Here is a 17,219-nt window from a genome sequence, read left to right on the forward strand (position 1 = left end):
ATTTGCAAAAAAAAGGAAGGAAGGAAGGAAGGAGGGAGGGAGGGGGGGAGGGAGGAAGGGAGGGGGGAGAGAGGGAGGGAAGGAAGAAAGAAAGAGAAAGGAATGAAGGAAGAAAAGCAAAACCTTGACCCTTACCTCATACCATACACAAAAATTAATAAATTGGATTTCACCAAAATGAAAAAAAATTGCTCTTGAAAAATTAAGACAGCCATTAAAAAGATGGAAACACATACTACAGAGTGGGAGAAAATATTTGCAAATTACGTATGTGATAAAAGACTTGTATCCAGAATATATAAAGAACTCTTATAACTCAATAATAAGCAGACAATTCAATTTTTTAAACGGCAAAGATCTAAATAGACAGTTTAACAAAGAAGATACACAAATATCCAATAAGCATGTGAAAATACATTTGATATCATTAGTTATTAGGGACATGCAAATAAAAAAAACACAATGAGATACCATTTTATACCCACTAGAATGACTCTGATAAAAAGATACACAATAACAAGTGTCGGCAAGATGTGGAGAAACTGGAATCCTCCTACATTGCTAGTAGGGATGTAAAATGGTGCAGCCATTTTAGAAAATAGTCTTGCAGTTTCTTGCAATGTAAACATATACATGCTATGTAACCCAGCAATACTATTCTTAGGCATTTACCCAAGATAAATGAAGACATATGTCCACATAAAAATCTGAACATGAATGTTCATAGCAGCTTTATTCATAATAGCCAAAAGGTTGAAACAACCCAAATGTCCATCAAATTATGAATAAATAAATAAAATGTGGTATATCCATACAATGTAATATTATTCAGCCATAAAGAGGAATGAAGTAGTGCTATGCTACAACATGATGAACCTTGAAAACATGCTAAATAAAGAAGTCAGCCACAATAGATCACATATGGCATGATTTCATTCATTAAAATTCCAGAATGAGCAAATCTGTAGAGACAGAAAGTAGATAAGTGACTGCCTAGCAATGGGGGGACTGGGGGATTGGAGCATGATGTCTAAAGGGTGCAGAGTTTCTTTTCGTGGTGATGAAAATTTCCTAAAATTGATCCTGGGGATGGATACACAACTCTGTGAACATACTAAAAGCCATTGAATTGTACACAAAATGGGTGAATTGTATGGTATGGAGGTTATATCTCAATGAAGCTATCTTTAAAACTATATTTGGAGACAACGCATTTTCTTCCACTTTGAGGGAATGGCAATAATGAGAAAGATGAAAGTAAAGAACTAAGAACAAGAGGCCAGTTACTTCAATGGTTGCTAACGGAACAGCCTGCATCCCTGGATCAGTCCCCACTTAATGATCCTCCTCAGTTTACTCAAGAAATAGCTCTGATGCTAGCCTCTCCCATTGTCAATAATTCTTTTCAGCACTGAAAATAGCACCACTATGTTGAAGACACCTTAATAATGGCACTGTTAAATGCTTGGCAGTTAGCAGGCTGGCTTTCATCTTTCTTCGTTTTGTGATTCCTCCACCCTCTGCTTCTCATATCATCCACATTGGAAAGAAAAGGCGGTCAAATCAAAATTACAAGTTTGAAAATATTCTTTGGTCATGTCATCACAGGTGTCAAGAAAGATCTGAATATAAGAACTGTGCAAATACCTTTAGGGACCATCCTATAAAACAACATATCCACCAAGGTGATTACTATACCAGGTTGGAGATCCTAGGAGCATAGAGAGGTAGAGGGCATTGAGAAGAGTAGCAGCTTAGGGGAAAATATCTAAACAGAAGCAACACGGTAAGATGAATACTCTGTTAACATGGAGCCAGAAGTACTCTTATAGGTCATGTACTTATCTCAAAAACTGAGCTCCAGAGAAGAGATGTGATCGGCCCCCATAACACATAGCTAGCGGAGAACACAGTGAAGACGAGAACTCAGGTCTTTGAATCCCAGTTTAGGGCTCTCTCCATATGCTAATGTTGGATATTGATAGACTAGTCAGTGTGGGAGACTGGAATACCGTGCCAAAGCTTTTGAGTGAAAGGACCAAGCCCCAGCTCAATCACTGCTCAGAGCCAAGAGCATCTCATCAAGAATAAAACTCCGGGCTTCCCTGGTGGCGCAGTGGTTGAGAGTCCACCTGCCGATGCAGGGGACACGGGTTCGTGCCCCGGTCCGGGAAGATCCCACATGCCGCGGAGCAGCTGGGCCCGTGAGCCATGGCCGCTGGGCCTGAGCGTCCGGAGCCTGTGCTCCACAACGGGAGAGGCCATGACAGTGAGAGGCCCGCATACCGCAAAAAAAAAAAAAAAAGAATAAAACTCTAAGATGATAAATTACTGAAGAAATAACCAATCACCAGACTACACTTGGTCTTTTCTTTCTAGAAGAACAACAGTATATTCGATGTTTGGCCACTTCCATCTTATTTTTTTTTGGCCGTGCCGTGTGGCTTGCAGGATCTTAATTCCCTGACCAGGGATCAAACCCAGGCCACCGCAGTGAAAGCGTCGAGTCCTAACCGCTGGACCACCAGCAAATTCCCTTAAGCCTTCTTTTAAAGCATAAAATCTACCTCAGTGTGAGACATCTTGAAGTCTATATTACATATAGCAAGGTAGTTTGCAAACTACCTCCTTTCAAAGAGCCCAGCCTGGCTTCCCTTCTTTGCTCTTTTCTACTTCATGTTCAAGCCAATCGTCTCAAATCCTGTCTCCAGGAATCAAATCTGTGGAAGGTTGAGAAGGGGGAACTTTTGGTAATGCAAACATTACCTTTCCAGCCTTGGTTTTCTCAAGCGAAGGTCAATGATAAATGACCTCCCTTTTGGGGCATAATTTATGTCCACGTGGCCTTTTCGATTGAGCCCAAGGTCGACTAACAGGACACAACACTAGGAGGAGAGAGGGGTTGCCTCTGGGAGACCTGGAGGCCAGGGAGCATAAGTAAGACCAGATGTGGCTGAAGGGGGCAGAGGTGGGGGGCATGGAGAAATACCAGCTACACAAGCAAAATAAAGTCACATCCACCTTGGGAAATGCACTCAATGTTTCCAAGGTTAGATCCAACTTGTCTTCCTGTGTTTTCTGCAATTACCTTTGTGCTTCCAGCACCCAGTTATTTAGTATAGCAAGATGGAAGGGGCAAGTCTTTCCTGGAATACTTAGCGGCAGTTCAAACATCCTTCATGCTCTCATTTTCCTATTCTACCATCTTCGGGTTCAACACATTTCTTAAAACTCCTGTTCTAGCTTCCAAGGCTCTGGGTAATCTTGGAATCAGCTTAAACCTCTTTTGTTATTCTGAGACCTAAAATTCCTGGTTCAAGTAGTTAGTACTAGAAAGATATAGACAGAAACACAAAATAAATTCATCCAGTTGAAGACTGGCCCAACAAAGCTAACACAAATCCTAAAGGCCATACTTATCCCTTAGGCAGGGATCTTGAGGCAACAGTGAATCTCTGCACAGAACCTGAATATGGGCAAAACGGAGAATAGAGATGCCAATAAGTATAGCATGAAAATGGATGGTGTGAGGACCAGCTGGAGCCCTGTGTAAGACGCCAAAACGCTAAAAGTCTGTTATTAAAGCTCTGCATCTCTAAAAAAACAGAAGCACCATGCCCTGTGCTTTACAGAAATGAATTTAAGGCTAGACCATGTATCTACTGAGCCACTACTACCAAGTGAACCAGAAATCTGGGTTCCAGTTTTTATGCGTCCATTACGTTTAAGCATAAAGGTCCACATGTGACTTGATTATAGAAATTAATAGTTGGATAATTTTGTCAACACACTTCAATCACTCCAGCTGCCAAGGAATCAAAAGAACACCTTCACCTGAGAGTGAACTAATATGCGTCATCATCCAAGTCTTCATCGTGTTTTCCCTGACCTCCTAGAAATCCACCACAGCCCGTGGGAGTAGCCAGAGCGCTACTAACTACTCCTTATTCCATTAGCAATTTCTTATTGAGGTGAGGAATAAACTGGGACCTCGTCCTACTAGTGATGGTTAGCTTCCCTGCCTACACAGACCACAAATATCTCTGAGGAAACTGGTCTTCTATACCGGCAAAACATAAGCCCTGAAAAGATCAAAGGCTCCAAAAGCACATCCGAACAAAATAAAAACAGAAAGAGATAAGAGCCATGTCCACAGATTTCTTGTCCATCAGCATAAGCCAATCAGTCAAATGGTACACATGAGAACAGAAGCAACAATAAATCTGGTATAATCAACTGGGCTGTTTTAACTGATCATTATTTAGACAATGGGGGAGAAAACTACTTGATTTGGTCTGTTTGGGATCCAGTTAGAGCAAGACTGAAACCAAGTGATGGCCTTGACTTCATGATAAAAACGTTCCATAACAAACAGCCTTGACCATACTTTGTCCTTTTCTGCCTGGTGCCACATTTAGCCAAAGACAGGCATGGAATCTCATCCAAGCGAGTCCGAGCCATTGCAACACATGTGCCTTCAGCCTGCACAGAGGAAGATCATATTCCCAAGTAGTAAGAATACCCACCAGTAATCAAAGTGACTGACAGGTGTTAACATTAGGGCTGTCATCACTAGAACTGGGAGATGGGCTGGGCTCCAAAATTTTGAATTTGGCACCAAATTTCAGTATACTCAGCACCTATTTTGTAATTAGTAGGTTTTGTCCTTGCACCCCCAAATTTTGTTATTTAATGTCCTTGCCGTAACCACACAACAATGTTTGATTTGTGGGTTACCCCATGCATACCAGTGAGGTTAGAGTAGTTAGCTCCTAATCATTCAGCATATTCTGTAAACAGCATTTCCTAGTGTGCTCCTAGAGAGTGTGTGTATGTGTGCGTGTGTGCGTGTATCTGTGTATTCCCTATGTTTGCGGTTAAAAAAGGTTGGGAAATCCCGGGTCTAAATTAAATGGGTTTCCTTTCTGCAGGACTTCTCAGAACATTTAATGTGCCAATGGGCAATGTGAATCTCTAAGAAAGGCATATAATTTGCAGCATTTCACAACTTTATTTGACCACAAAACCCTTTTATGAAGAGCTCCCGGGGGTGGGGAGACGGGGACAGTTCTCAGAATACACTTTGGGAAAAACTGCTTTCAAAGTCTGCTCTCAGTGACTTCCAAGTGAGCAATAGATCGGAGCTGCCCGGGTGGAATACGCACTCCTTCGGAAGCCCCCCCTATGTCTTCTGATAGACCTAAGCATAGTTTCTGGGACACTGAAAACAGAGGGCTTCTCAGAACATATCAGAACAGCTACCTGGGCCATGTGAGAATCTCCTTATGTCAACAAACATTTATAGAGCACCCACCATGAATCAGGAGCTAAGCATTAAAAAACAAACGAACACAAAGGTTAAGATTACTTTAACTTTGCAGAGGAGTTTTCAGAAATAACATGATATTTGAGGTAGGGCTTAAAAGATGACCCCCGGGGTCAGGGTAGGCAGAGGGAGACATTTTAAAAAAGAAGGAACTTGGGCTTCCCTGGTGGCATGCAGAGGCAGTGATGCCTGCTCCCTTGCGCACTCCTCCCTGACGTGTCTGTACACACACCATATCATACTCTGGCATTTCCTAACGTGTTCCCCAAAGAAATGGGAACCAATCCTTGAAAGGAGTTGGAAAGCTTGCTGTAGGATGAAAATCCACCCATCACTGGACTGGAGCTTGTTTACCTAAGAGGCGGAGGTGTCCCTTTATTTATTATAAGGAACAATCACAGAATGCTGAGGTATGGTACATCCCACAAAATGCTGGAAATTTGTGGTAAGAATGATGGAGGTAAAGTAGGGGGAAGAGTGCTAACATTTATTAATATATATGTAAATTGTCTGACAATTTACATATTTCCTCAATGATGAATTGTATGCATACGTATTTACATTGCGTGTTTTGATTTACAGAGTGCTTTCATATCCGTGATTTCGTTTGATCTTCATGAGAATCCTGTGAACATGGGTAGGGCAGGTGTGATTAGCCCCTTTGTACAGAGGAGAAGCGTGAGCCTCAAGACAGTTATGTGGTTAGCCCAACGTCACAGAGTAAGTGGCAATACCCAGACTAGAAACTAAGTCTTCTAAATCCCAGTCTTACGTCCTTGATTTTTATTTCTCCTGTACTTCTTCAAGAGGCTGAAGGTACAGGGAAGCAGAGTTATACCTAATGTTAGAAAAATCTTTCTAAAAATCACAGCTGTTCAACAGTGAAATAGGCTGTTTTATGAAATTAAAATGACTGTAGAGTATATCCCTGCCATAGGAGGGAGATTAAATGTCATGGCTTCTAGAGTTAGCGTCACCCTCAACTCTAAGATCCACTGATCATAAAATTCCTAGACCCTGCTTCTCCGAGGTGAGGTTTACGATGATTAATCCTGTTCCTGGACAGCTCCTGTTCATCATACACTTGGTCCTCAAAAAAGAGATACTCTTAGATGCTTAGGAGTTAGAACTTTTCCCATCGCAGACAAACCCATTGCTGTGGTACAACAAACACAGATCACAAACAACCAGTACCTCCAGGTTTCTCTCAGATCACAAAATGGCGGTGAACAGATAGAAGTCACACGTTTATCCAAATTACCACATATATGAGTTTGCATTTTCCCAGAAACTTCGAATCTTGTAGCACACAGTATGTATCAGAGATTACGGGAGGAGGCACAGTTCTGCATTTGAACACTCATTATCCTGATATGGTGAATCTATTTTTTTTTAAGAATCTATATAGTTGTTCAAACACCAAAGGTATTTTAAGAGGTAGAAAGTATGGACTGATAATAATCCACACTTGTCTTATCTGATGAGGGACCAGGATTCTCTTTACAGCCAAAGAAACCAGCCACTGTTCCAATTCCCTTGGAACATTTTTTGTCATATATTTACAGCTCCCTGTGCTCAAGGGAATGGTGCATCTGTCTGATGGAGACGCCTGGCTGCATTCTTTCCCAGATATTAATATAGGTGGCACTTTAGTAGCATAACCAATGACATGAAGAACCTGATTTGGAGAGAAACAGATGGCACCATCTTTCTTGGGCTAATTTTAGGATCCTGAAATAGCCCCTTTCCACACAAACCATCAGTGGAACCAGATTAAGACAGCTATGTCACATGGAAAAGGGAGAGAGAAAAAATGTGGTCTAGTGTGAGGCAAAGACAACGAACCAGAAACCTCAGTGCTTCCCTTCATATTCTCCTGTCATAGAATATGAGGGTCACTTCCACCTCTTTTCATCAGAATGGATGCTGAATACCAATGTAAGAGTATCTAAGAAGAAATGAGTGAGCAAATCTCATTTCTAGTCGCATACATTGGACAATCCAGGTTGCATCATGCACTAGCTAAATTCATGTTCCAAGGAGTTTGTAGGACCTAGGCTCCAACACATCTTTTCTTAGCAGATAAGGAAGCTTATAAGTGACCATTCTACCTGGTAAGTCAGAAACAGATTGAATTTCAAAGCCTCACATTCCTGGTCCATTGCTTTGTCTGTTGAAAAGACCTTCCTCCCAAATGAGACATAATATATCAGGTAGGGATGATGAGAGGTAGAGGAAGAGTCTCCCAACCAGAAATGATGTCCGAGGTGTAAGATGGTCAGCCAAGCACTTAGAACAAATGAGAAGAGGTATAATCCGGGGAAAAAACACCTACCTGTTTTCCATCCAGAGTGTAGAGTTTTTTGACAACCCCGGTCTCCAGTTTGATGGCTTCAGTGATATCAGTGAGGACTTGCTCAAAAGAGTGGGCTGTCTTCTTGTTCAGAAGCACACGCACAGCCTTCCGAGGCTTCACCCCACTGCGGATGATGGTCACCAGCTTGGGGCGCACAAAGTCCTTGTTCTCTCTGGCCTGGGCACTGTTGCTGCTAGCCAGGGACTGAGGGGCTTTCATATTAGCAGATGTCTTCACATTGACAGACCAGTTGGGATTGACATTCTTGGTGTACTCCACTTTTTTAAAGAAGTTGTCTGAGGAGCAAACATAGCTTTCCCCTAAGGGAAGAAATAAGTGGTGATTAGTTTAACAGCAGGTATATGGACTGTTCTAACCAAACTAATACACACTGACCTCGAAGTAGGACTTCTGGAAAAATGGTGATAATAACAAACTTCATGTGCAATTCCTAATTAGGCCCTCTAACGACTGGGCTCATTCAAATTCAAGAGCAAGTCGTCGGCAAAATATTCTTCATCATAATGGCATACTTAGTTGAAAAAATCCTGTAAAGCTAAGGGTCCCAAGGATAATGAACATACCTAAGTATAATCTAACAAGTGGGGTTCTCAAGTTTGATATGATTTCATTTGAATTGAAAAGTTTACATTAACTCCTAGGATGTGTGTTAATGCCTAGGGGCATTACTAGAGCGTTTTTAACATGTCTCTATTTCTTAATGTTCCTGTCCTATTTCTGGACTCACAGCCCTATTTGTTATATTATGAACTGAAGAGAACTTTCAAAATCAATACATTTTTATTCCAAGTCAAAGTGACCAAAGTAACGTTGTGTATCGGGCATACGGTGCAAACTTGCCAAGAAGCCCGATTGTACTTTGTACAGAGTATATGGCAAAGCAGTAGAATACTAAAATGTGAAATGTGTGTGTGTGGTGAATGCATGTATGTGTGTATCATTGTGTCTTTTACCCCCATACCCAGGTGGAGAAACTATCTAAATAACAACCTGTAGACACACACACACACACACACACACACACACTATTCCTTGTGTCTGCAAGTCTAACTCTTGCTTGAGAAATGCTCTCCCGTTTCCACCACCCACCCCTCATCTTTCCATCTTCCTGAATGCCACACACTAGCTCGGTGTACTCAGGGCCATCTTCACCAGTGCTCACCCTTGGCTGCCACAAGTAATGAGGTGGACATGTGAGAATACACCATACAGCCTGATTTATGGATTGGAAGGATCTAGTGTAATTTTCACATTTATCATGGGCTAGAGGAAATGACTAGTACAGCGGAAGAAATGCAGGGGCCAGAGGCAAGAGGATGGGATTAGACACCTGGGACTAGAAGCTGGAGAAAAGAGGAAGAGAGGCTCAGCCTCGGGGAGAGACTATTGGAAAAGGTTGAATTTTTTGAGTGAAACACATTAGCCTCAAGGTATACAGAAGTTCATCCAGAGGTTGAGATGCAGAAAACCAGTGTGACTGAATCAGGCTTAACTCATCAGTAATAACGCTAAATCGATGGATCAATCAATCAATCAACCCGAGCCCGTGCAAAGAAAGCATTAAACACAATTATAATCTGATGGCTCTTCCTTCGGTCTCAGCAGGAGAACCGAGCAGAGACATTCACAAACGCCGGGGCTGATGATTCACTCCCTGTGCAAATATTGATTGCTTTGCTGTAGCACCAAAGCCTTTAAGTCGTGTTAACTGATAAATTTCTCAGTTAGTGCTCAGAGAAGATTCAGTGAGATTCTGTAGGGCACCTTTGAGGACATTTATATGTGTGTGTGGAGCGGAAAGGTAAGTGGCTTGTAACGTATGCAAAGTGTCTTCCAACACTGCTCTGAGTCCCAGATGCTGCTAGTGTTCTGTCTTGACAAGGGGACCAAGGCGTGGTTTGTAGATGAACACAGGCCCTCACTCCTGCACCTGGTGCATGCATGCACAGCCAGGATGGGGCGATCAAAGACCGCAGCCTAAAGAAACCCTAATTTCTCTGGCTGCCACTGGCTAACCCAATCCTACACAAGTGATTAGAGGATGTGGTCTTTAATTTTTGACTTAAAGGATGAAGGGACCCTTTCAATTCCCCCCTATATTCACAGCCAGGATTCCCCATACCCTAGAAATGGCACTCTACCAGATGCACGGGCAACTTCCACGAGGTCACTGCCTCTGAGTCAGATGTTTTCCGTAATTTGTCATGTACTTTGAAACTCTGTCAGACAACTGGTGGTGTGCAAATGTATGAGGCTATATATTTATGATTTCACTCATCCACAGTCTCCTCTGGAGAGTCAGCTGCGCAGCCCTATAAGGACTCTGGACTTTTTTTGCTCCCATCTCTTAAACCTCTTAAGCCTCTGAACTATGAGTGTGATTAACCATCCCCCATGAAAATGAACATGACGGCAGACAGCTATAGTATCATATGGCACCCAAGAACTTTTCAGAGGGCCCAGCTCTCAGCCAAATCTATGTTGAACACTTTCCAACAGTACATTTTAGTCTCTCCACTCTCTTTCCTTTTGGCCCCAATATGAAGTAATGGAAAAAGAGCAGCTGATGTGATGTCAGTCACAATGGGGTTCCCCAATATTTCCTAGTTGTGTGCCCTTGGGCAGACTAACCTCCCTTGGCTTCAGTTATTTGTCTGCAAAATGGGGATGATGATAACAATACCTACCTCTTAAGGTTGTTCTGAGGCTCAGAGCAGGTGATGCATGATAGGCAGGGCTGAGCCCAGAGTCTGCTACACAGTAAGCACTTGACAAATGCCAGCTATCATTATTATTAAGGCCCTAATCTGAAGGAACAGAGAGAGAACAAGAAAAAGAGCTAAGAGGGAAAGGAGGAAGAAAGGGTGGAGAGAAAGGACATGAAAAGAGGAAGAGTAGAAGCTGAAGGAAAGAAAAGCAGCAGCAGCAAGGGCAACCATCTTGGAACTGAGCTATAATCATTATATAACATGAGCACTGCCCGGGACCCAGGCTTCAAAGATCATATTTCCTGCTGGCTGAAAGGAGGCCTCCAGTTGCGTCAAAGGCCAAATGTGGTAGCTTCGTGGATAACACCTAGCAAAGCCACTTGCTGCCTCTGCTGGTGCACACTGAGGGCAGAGTATCTTTTAAGACTATCTTTTTTTAGAGCAGCTCTAGGTTCACAGCAAAATTAAGGGGAAGGTACAGCGATTTTCCATACGCCCCCTGCTCCCACACATGCCTCCCCCGTTATCTGTATCCCCTACCAGAGGGCAGGATGTTTGTGGTGGTTGAGGGGGAGTCAGATAGACCTGGATTTAAATCCCAGGCAGGCATTTACAAGCTGTATGACATCAGGCAAATCATTTAATCTCTGAGGCTCAGCTATTCTGTCTACAAATTGAAGCTATTGCGCTAGGTGACGTCTAAGGCCCTTCCAGCTCTTAAGGTCTGTAAGAAGGAATTTTCACCTCTTTTCCATCTCAAACAGGCTCTAGGAGATAAAGTTGTTATGGTACTTACATGTTAAAGAAAAGAAATAGGGGCCCACCACTGAGGACTCTCCCCTTGTACTACTGGAAAGACATCAAATGTGCTGCTTCTCTCGACCAAAGCTTCCTGGTTCTGTGTTGCACCTTTACACAGCTGGGTTCCCATCCTGCCACAGCTTCCAGGGGCCATTTCCCACTCATTAGAAGCCTAGAAGGAAAGCTGGCTTCAGAGCCAAGCAAGGTGACAATCGACAATCTGCTTCAGGGCGAGGGGGTAAGGAAATGAAGTCATGGAAGCACAGCTGAAAGGGCAGGAAGGGAACAAGCTATGGGCTCAAGATGATCTAATGTCTACCTCCCTTCACTTTCAGGAAAGCTCCATTTTCAAAAACATTAAACATGTTTATAGCTGCTCAGTGCAAAAGCACTTCTGCCTGGGCTTTCTCCTCTTTTCCTGGGCTTTTTCCCGCAAGAAGGAAAATATTAAATGGTGGCTTATTGTATTATCAGGTCTACTAGTGATGTATCGGTCTCCCAGGTATCTTAAAATCCTCCTCTTTGGCAGTGTGCTTGCTTTAGTAGTTAAGAGGATAAATTAGTGAGGAAGTGGTTTCGTCTCATTGGAACAAATGGGCTATGGCAAAGAAAGTGGATCATAGCTGGTGTCACCATACAGATCTTCCAACAAGACTGTCACAATTGCAAATATTCTGTCCCATGGTCTGCATAATAATGCTCAAAAGGACACCCCTAAGATTGATCTGGGTACTTACATACGAGGAAGTGGGGAAGGAATTAGACAGTACATGAAGGAAGAATAATTCTCCAATGGAAGACTAAACAAGACAAAACGAAAAGTCACTGGTGGATTTCATTCACTGACCCACTGGGAATATGGCTAATACGTATATGGCCACATTCTGTCTGGCTTCATGAAGACTGTTCGTGTACCCAAGGAGCTGTGGGAAAGCTGACATCAATAACCTGACTTTGGTTCAAAATGGTCCCCTTAATACTTTCAGTATCTAGCAGCAGACAGTAGACTAGAGGCATTAGACAAAGGAGTGCCACAAGGCCAGAGAGATTATTAACCAATTGCTTTCTATTTCATTTTATTTTAGGCTAAATACTTAATAATGTGGCCATTTGGAAACATAGTATGTTCTATGCTCCATCATTCCTTTAAGATCTACAAATCAAAAAACAAAAACAGGGCTTCCCTGGTGGCGCAGTGGTTGAGAGTCTGCCTGCCGATGCAGGGGACACGGGTTCGTGCCCCGGTCCGGGAAGATCCCACATGCCACGGAGCGGCTGGGCCCGTGAGCCATGGCCGCTGAGCCTGTGCATCCGGAGCCTGTGCTCCGCAACGGGAGAGGCCACAACAGTGAGAGGCCCGCATACCGCAAAAAACAACAACAACAAAGGTTTAGGTATTGCTAGGAATTCCCACCATTGTACATAGCTGAAGGGGACCGTCAAGATCACTTAATCTAGTACTTCCCAACTTTAAGTGCTCATAAGACTCACCTGGGGAAATCTGTGAAAACAGACTCTGGAGCACTAGCCCTGAAAATTCTGAGTCAACAAATCCGGGGCGTGGCCCAGGAATTGATATTTTTCTAACGCTCTAAAAGATTCTGAAAGGCAGCCAGGTTTGGGAGCCACTGGCTATTCCAACCCTTCACTGGCATCATTTGTTTTAATTGGAGTGTAACTGCTATACAATGTTGTATTAGTTTCTGCTGTACAATGAAGTGAATCAGCTATATGTATACCTATATCCCCATTCCCAATCTCCTAATTCATCCCACCCTCCCCTTCCCCACCCCCCGTGTCCACATGTCCGTTCTCTACATCTATGTCTCTATTCCTGCCCTGCAAATAGGTTCATCTGTACCATTTTTCTTATTACTATTATTTTTTTTACATCGTGAACAATAATAGTCCCTCGTAGCTGTAGTTTTACCTTGTCACTGTGTTTCCATATTTATCATCTAATTTTATCCTCACAATCACTCTAATAGATAAAGAAGGCAGGTATTATTAGTCTCATTTTACAGATAAGAATATTACAATAGATATACAAAATGTGGTCTATACATACAATGAAATATTATCCCTCAAAGAAGAAAAGGAATGAAGTGTTGATACATGGTATAGCATGGACAAACCTTGGAAACATTTTGTAAGTGAAAGAAGCCAGTCACAAAAGACCATATAGTGTATGATTCAATTTACATAAAATGTCCAGAATAGGCAAATCTGTAGAGACTCAAGGTAGATAAGTTGTCACCTAGAGCTGGAGAGAATACGGGAAATGGGCAGTGACAGCTAATTGGCACAGGGTTTCTTTTTGGGGTGATGGAAATGGTATAAAATTAGATTATGGTGATGGTCTCACCACTTGTAAATTTTTTAAAAGTCATTGAACTGTACACTTTCATTGAACTGTACACTTAAGTTGGTGAATTTTACAGTATGCAAGTTATACCTTAATAAGGTTGTTTTTTTTTTACGTTGTTTTAAAAAGAGAGAACATTAGTCACAGTGATGATAAGGACAAACTTATAGTCATGTAGCTTAACCAGCTATAAACTAGGATGACTCAAATAGTACCAGCCACCCTTTATTGAATGCTATCATGTGCCAGGCAGAATACTAAACACTTCGTATCCATTGTTTTATTTAATCCTCAAAGCAGTTATTCCCACTTTACAGATGAACAACTGAGGCTCAGGGAGTCTAAATGGTTTCCCCCGAGTTCACACAAGCTAGCAGGTGGCAGAACTGGGATTTGAACCAAATCGGACTCCAAAGATTTCTTTTCCTATTATAATCTTCTGCCTCTAAGATGAGAACCCAATGCCTCTGACTCTTCACCCAGGGATCTTTCCAAACTTTTTCAATTTGAAGTCTCTTGGGAAGCAACATGTATGAATTACTATTTTAAAATCTTTCTTTTAACCTCTTCCAAAGGTGAAAAAAGTAAAGGACTTCTGTCCTCCATTCCTACAGTTGCAAAGGACAAAAAATAGGAGAGAAAAAGACCCTTTTTCTTTATCCTCTTCATATCTGTACCTTTTCCCATCTGGCTCTGTGGTAGTGGGATATTGGTCACATTTCTCAATGCTGCCCCAGAGATACCCCAGAATTTCCTTGACTGGATGGGCCATACTCAGGACTGAAAGGGCACTGAGGGCCACTGCAGTTTGTGGTTGTACGTGACTTGTGCATAAATGCAACTGAGCCTTATTTACATTCTGCAGAGTCCAGAAATTCACCAGGAAGTACTACTACTGCACCCGGGAGTGGTAGAAAAGAGGAGTACAATCTAGCAGGACTCAAAAGGATCAAGAGAAAAGGAAGCTGCAGTCTTCAAAATTGTATTTATTACCTATATTGAGCTAAGATTATCACAACACACACCCCAATACACACGCACACACACACACACACACACACACACACACACAGAAATCCAGGGAGGAAAATCAATATCAAGGGCTAGTCCTTGAGCAAGACATGTTAAAAAATGGATTTGGGGGAGTGGGCAATCTGTGCATGACACCACTCTTATATCAGACACAAGAACATTCTAATGCTTGCTCCAAATACAATGTCACTTGATTCAGAATTCTGCCCGAGCACGTATCGTGGTCTTTAAAAGATCGCAGCTAGTGGAAATGATGAGGACATACTGGGTGATTCAGGGTGCTTTGTTTATGAAAATTCTTACAGAGAAACCCCTCCAGTTTGACTGAGATGTGGATTTTCCGGTGACAAAAGACACACACCCTATCGATTACGCTGTTGGACAGCTCCCTCAGCCTAGCTTCAAGTCCTTCAAGTTTGCCCTGACTCTCCTTTATTTTAAGGTATTTGCTAGGATGGCCAATCCTTCAATGTTCAGAAGAAGCCTAGGATTAACCTCCACCTGGCCATCCAGCACCTGATCAAATAATCTAAGCCTCCTCAGCATTGTTTCTCAAGGTCAGCTTGAAGAAAGACCTCAGACTTGAATCCCGAGACCTAGATCCAGTAGCCATATGGACACTGTCTTATAAGTAACTAGCCCCAAATCACTCAACCTGACTTGAGAAACAGTAGCTACTTGCAAGAAGGTGGTCTTGTACAAGGGAAGCCCTCATGCTCCTTTGTCTAGAAACACAAGAAACCTAGAAGCAGTGAAGCAGAGGCGGGGCACTCCCATCCATACCAAGTCCTTTAATGCGTCGTTTCTCCTTCCTTGCCGGCTGTTTCAGAGAGACCTGCCTGTTCTAAACTCATCTTTGCTTGGGGGAATGGAAAGAATGAGGAGGGAGGGCTGGAGCGTGGGAAGAGGTTTTGGGGGGAACATTTTCATTATCACCACTCCTGAGTGCTGTCCTTTAAAGTATTGTCAGGTTAAACTGATCACATATATTACACCCATTAAAAGGTGGGGTAGGGAGGCATCCTCAAAATACTTGATTTGATAAAGTAAAATATTAAGACCATGTCCCAAGATCTATTTTTCTCAATGATCACAAAAGAGACTTCACGGCTGGGCAAGTTTTGGTAAGAGCTGGGATTTTCCCTCTATTTGAGTTGGGTACACAGGTTGTCAGGATTCTCAGCAATCTTGTCATGAAATTCGATTGCAAAACCAAAATCTGACAAGGATTTAAACAGATTTAGGTACAGTGAGTCAGTTCCTATTCTAATAGGGATAGTCTTTATTAAAATACCAGACATACCTACAGCTTTTTTTGGTATTTCTCTCAATGACCTCAGCCTTACGGACACACCCCGAAGTGGGCTTTTTAGAAGCAACAGCTGAGCAGTGACCACTTACCTAAAAGTATAATCCTCTGTGAATACGTCCAGGAAGTCCAGTTTTTAGGGTGCATATTTCCATGAGTTGCAATTCACAAAGAGTCTCTCAGCAGTTCAAAGGATATTAGCATATAATATTTTCTCTCTGTTAACCCAACCAATCTTCCTTCCTCATTTTATACCCCTAATGATTTTATGGTCTGCCTCAACAGTGCTATTTAGAGTTAACTATGAATACATTCTAGAGTAAATGACACAATTCAGATTTTTCTTTGTATACCCTGGGAGATAAACACAATGCATTATCATCACCAGCCACACTTCAACGCCAGCCGAAACTGAAGACCATGAAGGGTAATGGCTAACGATTCTGTCAATGCCTATAGAATTAGAAGTCTAAGCAGCAACCTTGTGTTTTTACAAACACATTTCCCAATTTCCTTTAATAAAATCCAAGAAATGTACCCATAACTAACCATGCCGCCTCCCACTAAGGGCCACCACCCACTCCTTGAATTACCTTCTTCCAGTTCATCCATGCTTCCGATTTTCCTGGATCCATCAATGGTGTAAATGTAACGCACTCCCTGAGGCAGGTTGATGTTGTCAGACAGAGATCGTGTCAGGTCAGCCAGCAAGGCGTCGAAGCTGCGAAAACGGTCAGAGGACACAGCGTACACAATCCCCTTGAAGTAGCGGTCCCCATTGCGGTAGAAACGTACCTTCTTGGCTTTCTTCTCGTTGCTCAGTGCCTGCAAGGTTCGGGTTCGGTAGAAGCTACAATGGGCGCTGTGAGTGGGGCTAGGCAGCCCATTCATCCGTGAGCCTCTCATGTTCCTGGATGTCTTATCTCTTTCATCAAAATGTCCAAAATCAAGTTCCATATTTTGGTGGAACCTCAGAGACCTGAGTGTTGGAGAAAAGGGTGGGGATGAAAAGAAGCAAAGAAAAAGGGGTGAGGAGGAAAAAAAAAAAAGAAAGGAATTCAAATATTAGCCAGATCCAGATCTGCAATCTGCTGCTTGTGAAAAGAACTGGTTGAAAAAAGCCCGTGACCCATCTGCTGCTTGCCCCTGACCTGCAGGAATATTGATTTTAATAGAAAAGAAGGAGGGGCTGGAGGGGTGCTGCTGGCTGTGGGCATTGGGGTGAGAGATGGTGAGGGAGGCACTTCTGGCACTGTTCCAAATACAGGAGAGGGAGGGATTTTGAAATAGCTTAAAATCCT

At 42.6% G+C, this 17,219-nt stretch overlaps 1 protein-coding gene across 1 annotated transcript in view; it reads right to left on the reverse strand.

Moving 5' to 3' along the window:
• Positions 1-16,892, reverse strand: part of DCX (doublecortin) — a 107,590-nt gene extending 90,698 nt beyond the window's left edge. Inside the window, exons 1-2 of the mRNA XM_024762508.1 lie at positions 16,512-16,892; positions 7,662-8,002 (exon numbers count right to left, since the gene is read on the reverse strand). Coding sequence (XP_024618276.1) covers positions 7,662-8,002; positions 16,512-16,875 — 705 coding nt within the window. The 5' untranslated portion in view covers positions 16,876-16,892. The remainder of the gene's footprint in view (positions 1-7,661; positions 8,003-16,511) is intronic.
• Positions 16,893-17,219: the final 327 nt, after the last annotated feature.

The sequence above is a fragment of the Neophocaena asiaeorientalis genome, unplaced genomic scaffold (assembly GCF_003031525.2).
Source record: "Neophocaena asiaeorientalis asiaeorientalis breed wild unplaced genomic scaffold, Neophocaena_asiaeorientalis_V1.1 scaffold234, whole genome shotgun sequence".
NCBI classification, from domain to species: Eukaryota; Metazoa; Chordata; class Mammalia; order Artiodactyla; family Phocoenidae; genus Neophocaena; species Neophocaena asiaeorientalis.